This window comes from Nannobrachium achirus (assembly GCF_963921795.1).
Source record: "Nannobrachium achirus genome assembly, chromosome: 4".
Classification (NCBI taxonomy): domain Eukaryota; kingdom Metazoa; phylum Chordata; class Actinopteri; order Myctophiformes; family Myctophidae; genus Nannobrachium; species Nannobrachium achirus.
The window spans coordinates 51,866,660-51,884,473 of NC_137813.1; the positions used below are offsets into that span (position 1 = coordinate 51,866,660).

At 44.1% G+C, this 17,814-nt stretch overlaps 1 protein-coding gene across 3 annotated transcripts; it reads left to right on the forward strand.

Moving 5' to 3' along the window:
- Nucleotides 1-1,233: 1,233 nt before the first annotated feature.
- Nucleotides 1,234-16,655, forward strand: wipf2b (WAS/WASL interacting protein family, member 2b). 3 transcript variants are annotated; one of them, XM_080725036.1, is made up of 8 exons: nucleotides 1,234-1,382; nucleotides 2,289-2,377; nucleotides 4,998-5,310; nucleotides 8,433-8,558; nucleotides 9,095-9,739; nucleotides 10,291-10,515; nucleotides 11,728-11,829; nucleotides 12,258-16,655. In XM_080725036.1, the coding sequence occupies exons 2-8, from the start codon at nucleotides 2,318-2,320 to the stop codon at nucleotides 12,308-12,310; spliced, it is 1,524 nt and encodes a 507-aa protein (XP_080581162.1). In that variant the 5' UTR covers nucleotides 1,234-1,382; nucleotides 2,289-2,317; the 3' UTR covers nucleotides 12,311-16,655. The 3 variants fall into 3 exon arrangements, with proteins under 3 accessions (XP_080581162.1, XP_080581164.1, XP_080581163.1); XM_080725038.1 differs by having other exon boundaries at nucleotides 4,998-5,130; XM_080725037.1 differs by lacking the exons at nucleotides 1,234-1,382; nucleotides 2,289-2,377 and having other exon boundaries at nucleotides 4,271-5,130.
- The last annotated feature ends 1,159 nt before the right edge of the window (nucleotides 16,656-17,814 follow it).

A 17,814-nucleotide genomic window follows, 5' to 3' on the forward strand; every position in this document is an offset into this window, starting at 1 on the left:
TTCCAATGCATGCATCGCAGCTCCTTCTTGTTAACGGACAGATGAGTCAAAATAAGCAGTCATATAAGGTATGTTAGAGACACATACATTGATAATACTTAATACAACTAGCGTGTCGAGGTGATGTTAACCATATTGGTTTAAAATGTGTGAATTCTGTGAAATGTCTTTTTGAAGAACCTTACCGTTCCACGGCCATTTCTGTTTTCAAATATCGGCGGTACCCTGTGCGATGTGATTGGACGTTGGAGTATGACGCGTCTGCTCGTGAGGGCCTTTTGACCAATGGCGTCCTCTCTGAGTCTCTAGTGATAGAGCCCGCCTACTGTATCCGGTTATTTACACAGAGGTGCGCGCACATAAACTGTTTCCGTATCCGCTGTAGGCCGGATGTGCACAATACAAGTGAATTCAACCGGTCTGTCTTCAGTTCAACGGAACCTCCCGTTTACCTTAAATTAATTTAATTTAAAGTAATTCTAAACTCTAGTATCAACTCAAAATGGACAATAATGATAATGAATAATTATGATGTTTGCTGTTACCAATTATGCATGATGTTTTGTTTTTGTAAAGTGACCTCCATCAGTTCTCTTTTATAGGCTATACCAGTATAATAAGCCTACTTGTCTTTTGTTTAAAATTCTATTCTCTATTTGTATTTTATAATTACATCACAATTATTATTAAATTGTGTTTTTTCCTCAAAATGTTCTACTTCTTAATTCTAATTGGATAAAAAACAGCTCTGGTTCATTGACGTTAGAAGGAGAACTCCTAACAATATGGACCAGATCACTGTATAATATTATTATGTAGAAATATTAGACCTTAATTGTTGTTCTAATCATATATAGGCCACTTTAATAAATATTTTCCAATATTTTTCTTTCTTTTCTCTTTTTAATTTTTTTTAATTTTGGGGGAATAGCCAATTTAACACCGAGGCAACCAATTTTCCTTGCTGCCCACCAATCGATCCTGTTACCTTATAAAGTAATCTCTCTCTCTCTCTCTCTCTCTCTCTCTCTCTCTCTCTCTCTCTCTCTCTCTCTCTCTCTCTCTCTCTCTCTCTCTCTCTCTCTCTCTCTCATATATTATATTGATTCCTTATTATTATTTGTAGTGTATGACAGGGACGGGGTGATGCATGCAGTGACAGACTTGTCTTGTCATCATTCACAGCGGGGTGCAGCAGCAGTATTTCCTCTCTTCTTGTTGGCTGTACAGACACAGGATTCGTTTATTTATCCATGATGATGGCTACTGAATGCAGCTAAACACCACAGCTACAACAACATTATTATAACACCAGTTAATAATAATAATAATGAGTTAAACGAGCAGATCTGGACCCATGATGGACCGCTAACACATCGCAGGTCGGTTATAATATGGATGGATCATTGTTTTGATGAATAGTGCGTTGCTATTATGTATACGTCTCCCCCGCTGCTTGTTGTTATGAAATGTTATGATTATGATGACTGTAGCGCCCGTTTCAGCTCATTTAACAGTTGCTTATCGTCCCAGTGTTTTGATATGAGAGTGAATCTTTGAGGCGGTGTGTCATAACGTTGCAGTAACAGTGTTATAAGCTATTAGCTGACTGTCTGTCTGCAGTGATTTCTCAGCCAGCCAGGCCATTATTGATGATGGCGTGTGATCAAGCTAACGATGCTAACTCGGCTAGCTTGCAATAACCCAGGATAACTTGTGCTGGCATTGCTTTATGTAATCGTATAACATTGCATTGGAGATGAGGGTTTATTGTAGCAAGATAGCTTTGCAACCCCCGATACACTGTGACTGAGAATAAGCTATGGAGAAGGAATACATTTTGATAGCAGTGTTAGCTTCCTCCTAGCTCTGGATTTATTTGCTCAATTTAGCTAAATAATCAGTGATTACACCTCTTTATCATGTTTAGTGGTCGTCAAAGTGGGGTCCGGGGACCCCCATGAGTCCTTGAGAGGCAGCTGAGTTTTAGGGGGTCCCACTCCTCAGAATAACGAGTTAATACAAATCTATCAGTTATTTGAAAATAGCTGATCTAACGTTTGAACAATTTTTAATATTTCTTTTGAAACATTTTAATCACACAAATTCCTGTATGAGGGTCCCCTCCTGGCACAGAAGCTTTTCAGATGGGGGTCCCGTAGCCTGGCCAAATGCATTTTGGGTTCTTGACATGAATATTTTTGAGAAGGATAGACAGTGATGTAGGAACTTTGTGTGTGCTTGCGTGCGTGTGTGTGTGCGTGCGTGCGTGCGTGTGTGTGTGACAGGTGAGGACCAGGACAGTAAAAAGAGCAGGATGCCCATTCCTCCCCCACCTCCTCCTGGGGGACCTCCACCTCCGCCCACCTTCAGTCAGGTAAGCCATGCTGCCACCTCGCACGCACGCACGCACGCACGCACGCACGCACGCACGCACGCACACACACATACACACACATGTCACACACACACTCACACACACATATGCACGCATGCTCACACACATACGCACGCACGCACGCACACACACACGCGCCGCGCACACACACACTTCAGAATTGCCTTTGTTTTGTCCGAAGAAAAGAAAGGATCTGGGTGCTCGGAAGTTCAAGAAAGTGTTGCAAAGGTGCCCTTTGGAAGGGGACTGAAAACATGCAATAAAGGGGGAAAAAACAAGGCACTCTTCTGGTGAAAAAAGTAAAAGCCTTTATTGATGTGGCTATTTCATAATAGAATTAGTTAACCCACGCGTATAGCGGCCAGGACGGCCTTGGTTTCCTGTGTGTGTGTGTGTGTGTGTGTGTGTGTGTGTGTGTGTGTGTGTGTGTGTGTGTGTGTGTGTGTGTGTGTGTGTGTGTGTGTGTGTGTGTGTGTGCGTGCACGCGCGTGCGTGCATGCATGCATGCATGCGTGATTCGTGCGTGTGTGTGTGTGCGTGCGTGCGTGCTTGCGTGTGTCATGTGAAAGTGTGCAGACACTCAAACGCTGCTCTGCCATTGTCCTCTACCTCTTTCAGACTCGTCCTCCTTGCTTTCATCCACACCTCATTTAGACAAGAGATGTGATGGATTTCTTCTTCAAAACATCTTGTATACATCATTCCCTTTTTGCAGCAGACATTCTTGATTTACTTTGTGCATTTTTTGAGTTCTGATCACATCTTTGATTACACTGTTCCCAGCACCAGCTTCAGGCACGGAGGGGAAACAACACAAAAGGTCACACACACTCAAAATACATACAGTATCATGACTTCAGAGTCCTAACAACATAACTGGTTGGTAAACCAACAAACCATCACAAAGTCACACCAACAGCAACACCCGCCGGTCCCATCCTCTTTTACAGTACACTTTAAGACATAATAAGACATAATAAGACAGAATAAAGCCATAATAAGAAATAATGTGTTGGTAATTAGAGCTAATATATTTTATTAGACAGAAACAAAGACAGAATAGTAGAAAGAGCGAATACATTCTCTGGCACCGTCACCTGCCGCGGAACTGCAGCGGCAGACACTGCCGCACGACCGCTAGTTCGACCAGCAGTCGCACTGCATCGCCGGCGATAGGACCAGCAGTCCCGCCAGTAGGACCGGCGGCCGCCGCACGGACCGGCAGGTCCCGTAGCAGTAAACTGCCCGTCCGTGCGGTGGTGGCTGCCGCGGCAGTTACCAGCGATGCCGGTGCCAGATAATGTATTTGCTTTCTGCTATTCTGTCTCAGCCACCACCGCACGGACGGGCAGTTTTCCGCTACGGGACCTGCCGGTCCGTGCGGCGGCCACCGGTCCTACTGGCGCGACTGCTGGTCGAACTAGCGGTCGTGCGGCAGTGTCTGCCGCTGCAGTTCCGCGGCAGGTGACGGTGCCAGAGAATGTATTCGCTCTTTCTACAATTCTGTCTTTGTTTCTGTCTAATAAAATATATTAGCTCTAATTACCAACACATTATTTCTTATTATGGCTTTATTCTGTCTTATTATGTCTTATTATGTCTTAAAGTGTACTGTAAAAGAGGATGGGACCCACCCGCCATGCTTAGTAATAACGATGAAAAATTAGCTTCAGATTGACTGCATGAAAGACTTTGGGATGGTTTTGACACCCACAACTCCTGTTTCATGTGAGATTACTTAATGCATTATATTGACTTGCTGTATGGCTGAGGCTGGGCGATGTGGACACAATCTAATATCACAATCATTTTCTAATTTGACCAAAATAATGAAAACAACAGTTGATCTACTGCTATTCTTTTTGACAAATTTTGAAGGTTTAAAATAAAGCTTAAACAAGGGTCCTTTAACAAGGGTTCATACGGTATTTTAGATTGTAATTAGAGAAAAGAAAAGATGAATGTTATCATTTAATGCTTTCTATAATTTTAGCGATTTTAGCTATTTTGATGTGTACAAGTGGCTAAATATGTTGTTTTAGACACAATAAGCCGGTGAATTCTTTATTACTATTTATTAGCCCCCATAAGTCACATCTGTCCATGAAAGATTGCACTGCACCTTGGGAATTGTGTCTAAAAAGACATACTGTATTTAGCCACTTGTACGCATGCCCCCACCCACTGAAATAAATAAAAAAACGATAGAAAGCAGTAAATGAAAACATTTGAACTATAATCTTTTCTTTTCTCTAATTACAATCTAAAATATGAACCCTTGTTGTAAAAGTGAGTAAGTGTTTGAAACTAGGAAAAGACAAAATGTTTGTCTTATGACATCATTACGATATCGAAAATATATAGTCTCATGTCACAAAAAATGATCAATTTATTGCCCGGCCCTTTTATCAACGTACACATCCCTCTCTTCTGTCCATGGACCTTTTCTCTCTCTTTCTCTCCGCTTTTGTATCTCTCTGTCCCTCTCTCAATCCCCCTCTCTTTTTGTAACCCCCCAACCCTCCTCAACTGCGTCCCACTTCTGCCTCAACCCTCCCCTGTACGTGTTTCTCTGCAAATCCCCCCCACCGCTCAACAGGCCAACACCACCCCTCCCAAGCTGAGCCGAACGGAGGCCAAAGGCCGCGGCGCCCTGCTCTCCGACATCTGCAATGGCAGCAGACTGAGGAAGGTGGCGGTGGTGAACGACCGCAGCGCTCCCCTGCTTGAGAGTAAGAGCCAAACACCAAAGACAGCTACAACACCAACAACAGCAGTACCTGTAGATCACCCATATTTTCGGTTATACCAATACTTAAGTCAACCAAAACAGCAGCAACCGCAGCCGTCGTCCCCGGAAGAGCAGAAGAAGGTGACCAGCGATAGGAGCGCTCCCATATCGCTGCTAGAGAGTAAGACCACTCAATGTAATGTACGCACCGATAGGCTGTATGCAAGATGCAAGGTTGTATTTATCATTTGGATTTATTACTTTATTTTAGCCAGCCTTTCCATACCTTACCTGTCCAAAATCGTATCCACTCGGCAATGATAGCTGTTTGCAAGGATAGACAGCTGAGGCGTTAGAAGGGGTGGTGGCGAATCAGGGGCGATAAATATACCTTGATGTTGATGTATTGTATTGTGGCAATAGTATGCATTTCTCATTAATTTGTCAAAAATAGCGATATAGAGGTCCACAGCGTGTCACATTGTGACGTGTTGTGAGCTTAGATCATCTATTTTTGGCAACTTTTGACAATGTTTAGAAAGTATAAAATACCATGAAAAGACAGCACTTTTGCCACATCACAGTATTACGATGTAAAAAATCTAGTCTTATATCACGATATTGATATAATAATCTATATATTGCCCAGCTTCAGGACGTCAGGATGACATAACAGAAGTCACAGTGCAAGATTCAGAGGGCTAATATGGAATCAGGTTTTGATATAATTTCTGACTTATGGTTTATTACACCATTGCCAGCATGGCATCTTTTAATTTATCTATACCCCAAACCACTTTTAATGCCGTTTTAAAGCAATTCATAGGACATAAGCTAGTTTGTAAAAACATAAAAAAGTTAAAATTAAGGTTGTCTCATGTAAATTCCTGCTCTGCTTTGGTATAGATATTCGTTTTCACATGCACTTACAGTATATGCACTTATAAAGTAATACACTCAATTGTGATGCAAAGAAAGAGCAACTCTTTCTAATGTTAATATCAGCAATTCTCAGAAATGACCGTGGCCAACTTTAATCACGTAACAAATAGAGTACTAGAACTAGAAATCAGCTCTATCTCAGATGAAATATCACAGCTGGGAGTCAGGACACAACACATCTCTTACACGTCACTTTGCTTGCGTACCGGTATATACAGTACATATTGAACAACATTATTCCAAATATAAGGATTAGAGCTGACTCAGCTGAGGAAGTTATTGCCTCTCTTTGGGTAGCGTGCTTTATGTATGCTATGTTGTACGGCTGTGTCGTTTGCTGAAAACTGCGATTATGACGCATCGTGTTAGCTTGTAGATCGGCTATTTTCAGTAATCGACACCATCGTACGACAAAGTATGATCAGGCAAGGCTTCATGCATTTCTTCATTTCAGTAAGATTTACAGTAATAGTTACAGTAAGGTGCCCTCATGTCTTCATTATGGGACATTGGTTCATGTCAGTCTGTTGGATGCATGTATGTGTTTTCTGTAAAGCTTCAACTTTGTGTTTTAATGTCACCTCATAAATGCTTTATTATTATTATTATTATTACCCTTATTATTAATCGCTGTCATTCTTATAATTAACCAAATTATTATTTACTGTTTAACAAATCAAAATGAATTAAGAGTTCGTCTGCCTTGTAAACAGGGCACATCTTAATTCTCAAATAATTAGGATCAGTCGAAAGACTGAAGCCATTTTGTTGTGGCTATAGCTCCCTGTTTCTCCTCTACCACAGCATTAGAAAATGTATGTACGTACAGGTTAAAGGAATAGTTTTTTCCTTATGGGAATATATACAGGTGCAATTGTTATTATTATTAATAGACAAAAAGGACAAGTACTGGAATAGCTGGCAAGAAAAAAAAGAAGTTGTAAGCATCCTGCATAGAGGCTATTGATGTTCATTTTTGATCATGCTTGTTAGTGTCTTTGTTCATGGATGTTTCCTTACATACAAAATACATCATGATGCAATAGAAAATGCAAAGTGCAGCAGGTGCTTATTAATGTCCGTTGTCCAGTTTGACATCATACGAAGAGTGTCAGAGATATTTCATTCGACAAATAGGTTGGGTCACAACAAAGCCAAGGGGAGTGAGCTTTTATAGGGCTGTCACGATTATGACATTTTACATGACGATTAATTGTCACTTAAATGATTGCGATTAACAATTTAATTGTGTTTTTTTTCCGTTGACAATTACATTTCTGTTTGGCTTGTAGGCTTTGAAGTTGCACATGGCAGCTATGAAACATAACCTAAATATACAAAGAAATGAAGGACATATTATTTGACAACTTTACACTTTAAAAAGAACATTGATAGTGGAAATAGCCGATCTACAAGCTCACAGCGTGTCGCAGCCACAATTTTTTTTTAAATGTTTGAACATATATAAAACATTTTCAATGTGTAAACGATTATGACGATTATCCACAAATACCGGTAATTGCGATTATGTCAAATAATTGTGACAGCCCTAGTGAGCTATTATTCAAAACAAAACATTTCGGTTGTTTACCGGTATGTCTAGTCATGAGTTAGCATAGCACAACACACCGACAAATGGCCCCACGCAGTTGATAACTGCCTTTAGTTTTTTTGCTGTCGCACAGAAGTGGAGGACCTGCCGCATGATGACAGAATGGACCTAAGACATATTTTAAGCACCTGGTTCAAAGTACAGCATGTGTGTGTCTGTATATATATAGTGCCTTAAGGCTCGATACTGCACAAATCATATAGCTTACACTGGTTTCTATTTTTGCATTTCAATCTCAATATATTTTGCAATACACATTGATGTGACGAAAGAAGAAATCTCTTTTTAAAACAATGACCACCCTCAAACGAAATATTCTAAATATCTTGCAAATTATATTGGATTGCCGTTTGTTTTCGTTTTGCAATCTCCCTGCATAATTGTTCACCCTAATAATATGTCCTGTATTCTACTTTATTGTAATATGACATGTTTTACCACTGTTTGTCTTGTTGTGCTGTCCTTTTGACGTCAAACGGAGCTGCCTGGGGCCGTAAACGATTCATACAATTTTACTCATCTCACTGCATCTCATCTCGTGTCATCTCATCTCAACATACGAACAAATACATGACATAGCACCGTGGCATGCCCTCACCACATCTACCCATTCAGTAGCATTGATACGATAGTGAGTGGAACCGTAGTTGTAGTTGCAGTGCTAGCATAGCATAGTCATTATGGTAGCAGCGTGCTGGTAAGGGCCTCGACACTTAATTGACTCATTGTCCAATGGTTGTGGTTCTCAGAGTCTAAAGGAGGTGGGTCTGGAGCGGGGTCAGCCAATGGCAGTGGAGCAGGAAGCCCTTCGGGCTCTGTTCCACCAATCGGAGGGCTGTTCCAAGGAGGCGTTCCCAAACTGCGTCCAGTAGCGGGTGAGTAGCTGATTGGCTTACACCCGACGAGTGTTAGCCCATTGAAAACGAGAATGCATCTGTGTCATTTTGGATTTTATCGTTGGCTTTGTGAACACTTTATGAAACATCTTGTAAGTGTTTGAACACCATGCATGATGACTGAAACGATAATGATGAGACTGTCCACACTGATGAATGATTCATTCTGTAAGCACGTCGGAGCCCACACACACACACAGGCAGTGAGAGTGATCTCTCCGCCTCTGTGACGCTGGTGCTAAAAGACACATATTAGGCTATATGGATAATCGGACTCTGATTATTAAGGAGGCGAGATAGTTGGTAGGCTACCCGTACCAGATGTCACTGTTTCCGTTTTCATCCAATCCGATCCAAACGATATCACTCACCAGTATCGTCGTTATAATTTAGTTGTGGTGTGGGCTCTGTCATACACTTTTAAACAATTAAAAGTTATCGTTGTAGTCATCGTTCTTGGTGTAAAACGCCCACCCACCTCACCCGATGTCCTATCGAAATATTCTCGTTTGCAGACGGATCGACCGCCCGTTCGCCCTCCGCCCGGGCCGCCGCCCCTCCCCGCCCGCCCAGCCATCATCGCCACGACGACGCGGCGGACGGCCCCTCCTCCCTGGCCTCGTCGCCCACGGAGACGGCACGCTCCCAGCGCCCCTCTCTCCCCAACCTGTCCTCCTCCTCTCCCACGGGCTCCATGAAGCACTCCTCCTCCGCCCCTCCCCCGCCGCCTCCCCCCCTCTGTCGCCGCGGCAACGCCCCCTCGCCTCCCGTCTCTTCCTCGTCCTACAACCGGGAGAAGCCCCTCCCGCCCACGCCCCCCAGCGGCACGCCGCCGCTGCCCACCAAGCCGCCGCCGTCGCCCGGCAACAGCAGGCGGCCTCCGACCTCCGGCGGGAACCCCGCCTCCTCCTCTTCCTCTTCTTTGGCTCCTCCCCCTCCGCCGTACCGCGTGGCCAACGGCCCGTCCAGCCCCGAGGCGGCGCCCGAGCTGCCGCAGCGGCACAACTCGCTCAGCAACAAGAGGCCGGCGCCCTCGCCGGGCGGCCACACCCCCACCAGAGGCCCCGCCCCTCCTCCCCCTCCCTCCTCTCCCACCCCCTCCCAGCAGGGAGCCAACAGGCCGCCGCCTCCGGTGCGGGACGCCCCGGGACGAGGAGCAGGTAATGACCACGTTTGGGACCACTTTATTTATTAAAGTTCCTGGACTAGTGGCAAGCAGTGATGCTGAGTAAAGTAGATGAAAGTAAATGGAAATAAAGCAGTGAAAAAACATGATAAATACTACTATATCATAAGAGCAAGTTTTAGCTAGCAGTCAGTTTTGTGCATGTGCACACAGTTTACATTTATACTGTTACATTCTCTAGGCATTTAGCTGGCACAGTGTGTGCGTGCATGCGTGTGTGTGTGCGTGCGTGCGTACCGGTACGTGCGTGTGTGCGTGCCTGCATGCCTGCGTGCACGTATGAGTGTGTGTGAAGTTAAAGCAGCAACATCCACACACCAAACAGCTCCTGTAAGTATTATTAATCTGCTGTGAAAAATGGTGTTTGGAGCAAGCACAGGCTCACAGCCTCAAAAATAGCAAAAGTAGCTGATTTACAAGCTTAAAACGTGTCGCTTCGCGCCGCCTTATTTGCATTTTTACTCCAAAAACTCTTATCAATGAAAACATGGTGTATGTACTGTAACCTCTCTCTCTCATTCCCAGCTCCACCGGTGCCTGGCCAGGGGTCGTCCAGGGCGGGCGGCGGGCGCGAGGCTCCGCCCCCGCCCCCTCCTCCCTACAGGACGCACGGTAGCCCCTCCCTGTCCTCCGACCCGCCCACGCGGGGGAAGCCCCCGCCTCCCCCCTCCCGCACCCCCGCTGGGCCTCCCCCACCTCCCCCTCCCATCCGCAATGGACACTCCCCCTCTATCCCTCGTTCCTTTGTCGGTGAGTCGTCTGCCTACGTACCCGTCTGCCTGCACACTGTGTATTGTCTCTGTCTAGCAACTAGAGATGGGACGATAATCGCTGTTATCGTTTATCGTGATAAAAAACACTCGCGATAATCGTATCGTGGAGATTTAATTTATCGTGAAATCGCCCTCCGTCATGCACTGGGATCAATTCACTGTACTTGATACCGTCTTTTTTTCTCACTCTCTACCAGATCGCTCCAAAAAATAGATGAATAGAAATAGATGAATATTGATTTTGAGGATTATTATCGCGATAATATCGTATATCGCAATTCTTTTGGTCACAATTGGTCACAATTGTGACATGACATTTTCATATTGTCCCATCCCTACTAGCCACCTGTGTTCTCTCTCTCTGCCTCCCCGCCTGTCTACCTCAGAATCAGAATCAACTCTGTTGTCACATCAGAGGTTTACAGGTGTAAAGAAGTGGGGGAAATTCATTTTTCGTGCAAAACACAGTCGTTCGTAGTTTCTTCAAGAAAGTGGGGGGGGGGGGACAGAGAGAGGAAGAGCAAGGAGAAAAAACTAGAGAGTAACAATTCAAAAGAAAATTAAATGGGTGTATACGCTATATAAAAAAAAGAAATATACATATTGTATATAGCATGAATACGTAGAAGGTAGTATACATGTGGTTAGACATAAGGTCCAAAGAGTAGCAGAGATGTACAGGGTACAGAGACATAAGGTGAGGTAAGGTGAGGTAAAGAAAGTAGTAGCAGGTGCAGTACCTAAGGTGCATCGCTTTAACGGTAACAGATATTGTGCACAGGCCTTCGTGCAAGAAAGAAATTGTCTGGGGTTGCATATATATTCCACACGTGGTCAAATATAATCTCTGTCTGTCTGTATTCTATCTACTATATCTACCTTTTTATCTGCAGGTATGTTTTCTATATATAATTAAAAATCAATCACATTCATTTGTCCAGATGTATCTTGCAGTGTTTGACACCAAACCTCTCTGACTAAAAGAAAAAACACTGAACAACTCTCCTCTACTTCATGCTTCTATCCTTCCTCTTTGTCTCCTGTCCTCCCTCCTTCTTCCTTCTCCTCTGCTCATATACCTTAGTCTGCTCTCTCCCTTCCTCCCTTCCTCTCCCTCCTCTTCTTATATTCCTCCATATCTGTGTCGCCGGCTTCCACTCATTTGTCTTTTACCGTCTTCTGCTTCCAGACGACTTTGAGTCCAAATATTCCTTCCATCCTCTGGATGACTTCCCTGCTCCGGATGAGTACCGGCATTTCACCAAGATCTATCCCAGCAAGGCCAACAGAGGTATGAACCCACACACACACACACACACACACACACACACACACACACACACACACACACACACACACACGCACACACACACACACACACACACACACACACACACACACACACACACACACACACACACACACACACACACACACACACACACGCGCACGCACAGATTGATCACAGCAAGATCCACATAGGCCTAGATGTATACATAGTAAAATCTGAGGGTTTTACTCTGTGTATTGACACATACAAATATGCGCTCGCTCGTGTGCACACGCGCACACACACACACACACACACACACACACACACACACACACACACACACACACACACACACACACACACACACACACACACACACACACATTACACACACACATACACATACACACACACACTAACGTGTCCTGTTTTTGTGTTTGTTCCAGTGATGAGAGGAGGACCTCCCCCACTGCCTCCCCCTCCTCCTTTGGGGAGGTGAACCCTGAAATGTCAGGACCTACCACGTGGGCAGGAAATGTTTCACACACACACTCACACGCACACATGCACGCACGCACACACACACACACACACACACACACACACACACACACACACACACACACACACACACACACACACACACACTCACACACACACACACATACACACACACACACACACACACACACACACACACACACACACACACACACATACGTCTAAACACATACACCATCCATTATCATCATCTATCTCATCTACAGCATCTGGCTTCAAGCCTGTCCACAAAGACTCGTCGATATCACTTTCGCCTCCTCGTCAACGCTCACTCTCTATTGGCTGCCGGGACTGTAAGTCCCTGTCAGACAGCATGACGGACAGCTGGGAGAGCCATTCCAACGTGTCATTCCACCACCCTCCCTCCGCCAGGAGGAGGGGTCAAGAAGGATAGAAGAGACTTTGAGTTTTGAGAGATCATAAATTGTATTTTTCTTTGAAACGAACGGAACTTTTTAAAAGATCATTGAGATTTTTGAAAGGAGGACAAACGCTGGACTACCAGAATGACTTGTAACGCCTGATTTAGTGGCGGAAATCGCATAATCTACAGGCTCGTAGTGCGTTGTGTCGGTGTGCAACACCCAAACACAACTACTGTAAGTATAAATAAGGCATAGCTCCGCTGCAACAGCTGGGTCCTCTCGCCAACCTGCCTGTTGGTTCGGACGGTTTTCTTGCTGCTGTCGCAGTGGAAGTATAGTGTGGAAGCCCGCGGCAGCGCAGTGCAGAGCAGAGCCCTATATATATATCGAAACTTAATTCAGGAACTAACAGAGTCTTCAGTGGATTTTGGGGCTCTGGCTGTAGTATCGGGTCATTGGCACTGATAAAAAAGAAAATGTTTATTTTCATGTGTTGCAGTTTAAATCGTTAATGAAAAGCCATTTCCTCTCAGCGGCAGGGGGGGGGGTGTGGCGGTTCAACGGGTCACATGTCTCCATCGCGTCGCGTCAAAGTGCCCTTGCTCCAGCGTCAATCGGAAAGCTCGCCTCAGCAGCAGGTAAACGTTGAGTAGTGTTAGTGTAACCATAGAGCTGGACGGCAGAGTGAATAAGCTTGGTTAATCATTGGAGCCAACAGATTATGAGAAAGGCAGTGAAGGTAGCCCTGAATAGTTTGGCTACAAAGGTTCATTTATGCTTTGCGCGCCAAGTGTCGGAACGACACGTTGCACCATGAAAGGAATGTGTGGTGGAGGACCTTCGCAGAGGGTGTCGAGGGCCTCTCGAAAGATTTAAGGTTGCGGACGCGGTCATAAAATGTTGCATTGTAAGCTCTGTTACCATGGAGATGAACAAGACTACGTCCACTTCCTTGTTCATACATGTACGCTGTCTGCGAATCGCAGAAAGTACCAATGCTCAAAATTAGGAACATCGTGAGACGCGTGGTGCAACATCTCATCCGACACTTTTCGTGCCAAGCATAAATTGGCGTTAAGCCTAGATATATAAGACTGGGCCTTCCCTGATCCTGCTCCTCCTGCCTCTCGGAGTAAAAAGAGATGTCTATTTTATAGTTTTTCTTCCTCACTGTGTGTATGTCAGTTAACCGTGTGCTTGCTGGCCCGCGTTTGGGGGCGAATATGCTCAGTATGAAGCACACAACAGCCGATGGGAACTGTGGGATGGTCTTGTTGCGACCGACATCTCTCATTAAAGAATGCAATAAAGATGAAGCGTTTACGAAGCGTTCATCCGCAAGCCAAGACTGCTGGAGAGGACCCACACACCCAGAGCATTTTTTTGGACTCTATCATCATTGCCACGTTACCTTCCATTGTAACCACACTAGATAAAGTACATCCGGACGGAGGTGTATTAAGCAACCGAGGAACTATTGCGACCTCCCTCTTCGTCCCGGCTGACACAGACAGGCTTAACCGACGTGCACAAGAAGGAGGTGTGATCACCCCCTGTGAAGAATCAAGACTTTTGGCAGAACGCTAAATGGGTTTAAATAGTATACCCAAACTGACAGGAAATCATTTGAGGAGATGGTCTCCGCAAAGTGCCAAGATGGGCAGAAGTGAAGTGGGGAAACTCGTCCCAAACTAACCTCAACGCAACTTCACCCTCTCTTTCCCCTGCTGCGAGCTCTAGTCCAGGCCGGCTGGTCTCTCCCACACAGTCAAATCCTCCGTCTATATATGCGTTCGTAACTCAGAGAGGATACAGATACGATGTGGGACCGGATCCAAAGGATCCCACCCTAATTACATTTACCCTCTCTGCGTTAAAGCTGATGCATACTTGAATTTATTTCGGTTAGGTTAGAGGAGTCACGAAATCTCGGCCGCGCCGAACAGCCGAATTAATGACGTCATATTGTAGTTTAGACCGAGCCGAACCGAAATAATTTTGTCTCTAAAAGTGGAGTAAGCATCTGCCCTTAAACTTAACACTCACTCAGGATTTTGCAGTGCATGTTTGTTTAGAGTGATGACTGGGGGAACGCACCATGTTGGTAGGATGAGGGGTGGACATGCAGAGACGATCACGGCTATACGATCAAGTCTTCCGTGTGCGTGATGAAGTGTTAGTGCGTGCCGTGGTTGATCCTGTGTGATCCTGCAGCTCGGGAATGTGTCCGACCCCCCTCCCTCTGTCCTCTATCGCTGTGAGATCCCGGGTGTTCGTTTAACTCTGAGAGTCCACTTATTGTCGCTGTGGGCGGAAACCTTGTATGTCCAGAACATACAACAAAACAAAACAGTGTTCCAATGGATCCAGTGTTGTTATTATTTAGGGCCGATGCGTACTCCACAGCTGTTTAATTCGGTTCAGTTCGGTGTCACAACATCTTGGCAGCACCGACTTAATGACGGCCCCGTCCACCTGAACCTCTGAATGACATCATATTGTAGCCGAACCGAATTAATCTCGGCTCAAAAGTGTAGTATGCATCGGCCCGTAGTCTCAAACTCTTGTTAATAATTTTCATTGGTTAAATATGTATAAAACCCACAGGCAGACTTGACTACTTTCAAGCTGGCTGGCCGATACAAGCACACAAAGCATCGCATCAAGAGATGTTTTGAGCTTGTAGGTCGGCTATTTGTGCCGCTTTCGTATTAAATAGTATTAAAGTATTAAATAGGGCATTTGGTCGCATATACAGTATGTCGCCTCTCTGAGTTAAACCAACGCTGAGGATTTGACTGTGTACTTTGACAAAAGACTAAACTCCGATGCATGTTGTCTTATTTGGTACGTCTCTATCTTAAAGAAGCATGACAGCTCAGCCTTGGGTCTCTGCATACAGTGTTATAAATTATAATCGAACCCCTCATCCGAGCTAGGCTGACCTTAAACATTTAACAGCCTGTTCCGTTTGTGGGGTGTCTCGTATCTAAATCGGATGACCTGCCACTTTTTCTTTCGTCTCCATTTATCATTGTATGTTGTTATATGGCGCAGACGTCCATATTGACAAACAAACTAAAAAAAATACCTACTGTAAGTAGAAGTACTTACATTAGGGGTCTTCAACAAGGGGTCCGGGACCCCTAGGGGTTCCCCAGAGTTACTACAACGCGAGGCGTTGTGAGCTTGTAGATCGGCTATTTTCGGCAAAGAGCTTTGGTGTAGAGGGGAAAAAGAGCAGACTAAGTACAGAGTGAAAGATCAAGTTTATTAAGTAATGACGGTTCAAGTGGTTAAATATCTGAAAACACAAATTGACATGAATCCAAAATACACTGATGATTGTGCTGTCAAATGATGAAACTATATGGAATCTATGAACAGGTTGTGGGGGTCCCTGCTTAGTGCTTCATCTCTCTCTCAACTAAGGGGTCCTTGGCCTGAAAACATTGAAGACCCCTGACTTCATTAAGATTATGTTCTTCCCCTACATTTCCCAGACTAACTACTGACAGTTATAGACGTGTGGTGACAGCGATCGCCCCAAGTCGGTTAACTGTCATTATTATTTCTTAACCCGCCCTTCATTGCTGGTATTTTGCCTTATTAAATGTTTGCTGTAAAACTGATTGATTCAGGATTTGTACTATAGAACTACGTTGGAGGGGGGGAAAAAACGCTAACAATGGAAAATCTGTTAACTGTTGAAAAAAGGTGATTTAACACTCTTCATGGATAACAGTAAGAATACAGTAGTGATTTTAGATGTTACATTACAGTGTAATAGGTTCATGTATTAAAGCGTATTAACACGGGAGAACTAAACACGACATGGGAGCAGGTGGGAAGGCCTACACGGGCCGTTAAAGCCTGATTTATATTCTTTGTCTCGTGTCGACGGTGTCGCGCGTCGAAAATAGCCGATCTGCAAGCTCACAACGATTCGCTTCGCGACTCGTTGTGAGCTTGCAGATCGGCTATTTTCGACGTTGTATAATGGAATTTGAACTAAGACAGAAGGCAGTGAGAGATAATGGTAGTCTGTGTGCTCCTGTCTTCCTCTCTCTCTGTCTTTCTGTGTCTCTCTCTCATGGATGGACTAACAAGAATATTCTCTGTCATTCCCTTTGATTTGATGGCACAAGGTTATTTCAACTGGAGCTGATTCTCTCTCTGTCTCTCTCTCTCTCTCTCTCTCTCTCTCTCTCTCTGTCTCGCTAATATCAAGAACTTAATCTCAATTATTAACATGTCCATTCTCATACTTCTATAACTCGGTCAACTGTTGTTCAGCTAAATCTTAACAGATTAAAATGTCAATGTTTAAATCACTGACGTGGTTTGTAATTATTATTATATATATTTTTTCTATTACACAATATTTGTATATGTCTTCTCCATCTACTATGTTGGATCACTACTGAATTTTGAGTGAATTGGTTCTCATAAATGAAACGAGGCCTTGTGAGAGATTTAGGCAGTAGTGGAAAAAATACTCAATTGTTTTAAGTGGTTTATGTATGTTTTATAATATTATAATTTATATCTGCAAAGTAACCAGTAACTAAAGTTTTCAAATAAATGCAGTGGAGTAAAAGTACAATATTTAGAAGTAAAAGTATTGGAAATTGGAAACTCTCAAGTAAAGTACTAATACCTCGAAAGTGTAAGTACAGTAGCCTAAACGTACTTAGTTACTTTACACTAGTGTTTCTCAACCACTGTGCCTGGGGACCTTTGGTGTGCCCCTTGAAACTGCTTGAAAGCCAGTATTGTATTTATCATTTTAAAAATGATTTAAACTAGTGAAAACAGCCGATCTACAAGTGCTTGTAGATTTGCTGTTTTCACTACTGTTGTGCGACAGCCTTGTATGATGAAGCGGGGCTTTACTTTGAGAGTAAACGTACACATTTGAAACTTGGAGATAGCCTACAAGGTTTCTTGCCGACAGTGACAATATTTACACCCCCGTATTATGTTGGTGGTGTGCCCATGGATTCTTGGGACATGTAAAGTGTGCCCATGCAGAAAAAAGGTTGAGAAACATTGCTTTACACAACTGGATTTAGGA

What these genes read in the sequence shown, in the direction of transcription:
- wipf2b (XM_080725036.1), top strand. Translation starts at nt 2,318, where the DNA reads ATGCCCATTCCTCCCCCACCTCCTCCTGGGGGACCTCCACCTCCGCCC. An exon ending in CTCCGCCCACCTTCAGTCAG is followed by an intron (nt 2,378 to 4,997) that starts GTAAGCCATGCT and finishes ACCGCTCAACAG; the next exon opens with GCCAACACCACCCCTCCCAA. An exon ending in CGCCCCGGGACGAGGAGCAG is followed by an intron (nt 9,740 to 10,290) that starts GTAATGACCACG and finishes TCTCATTCCCAG; the next exon opens with CTCCACCGGTGCCTGGCCAG.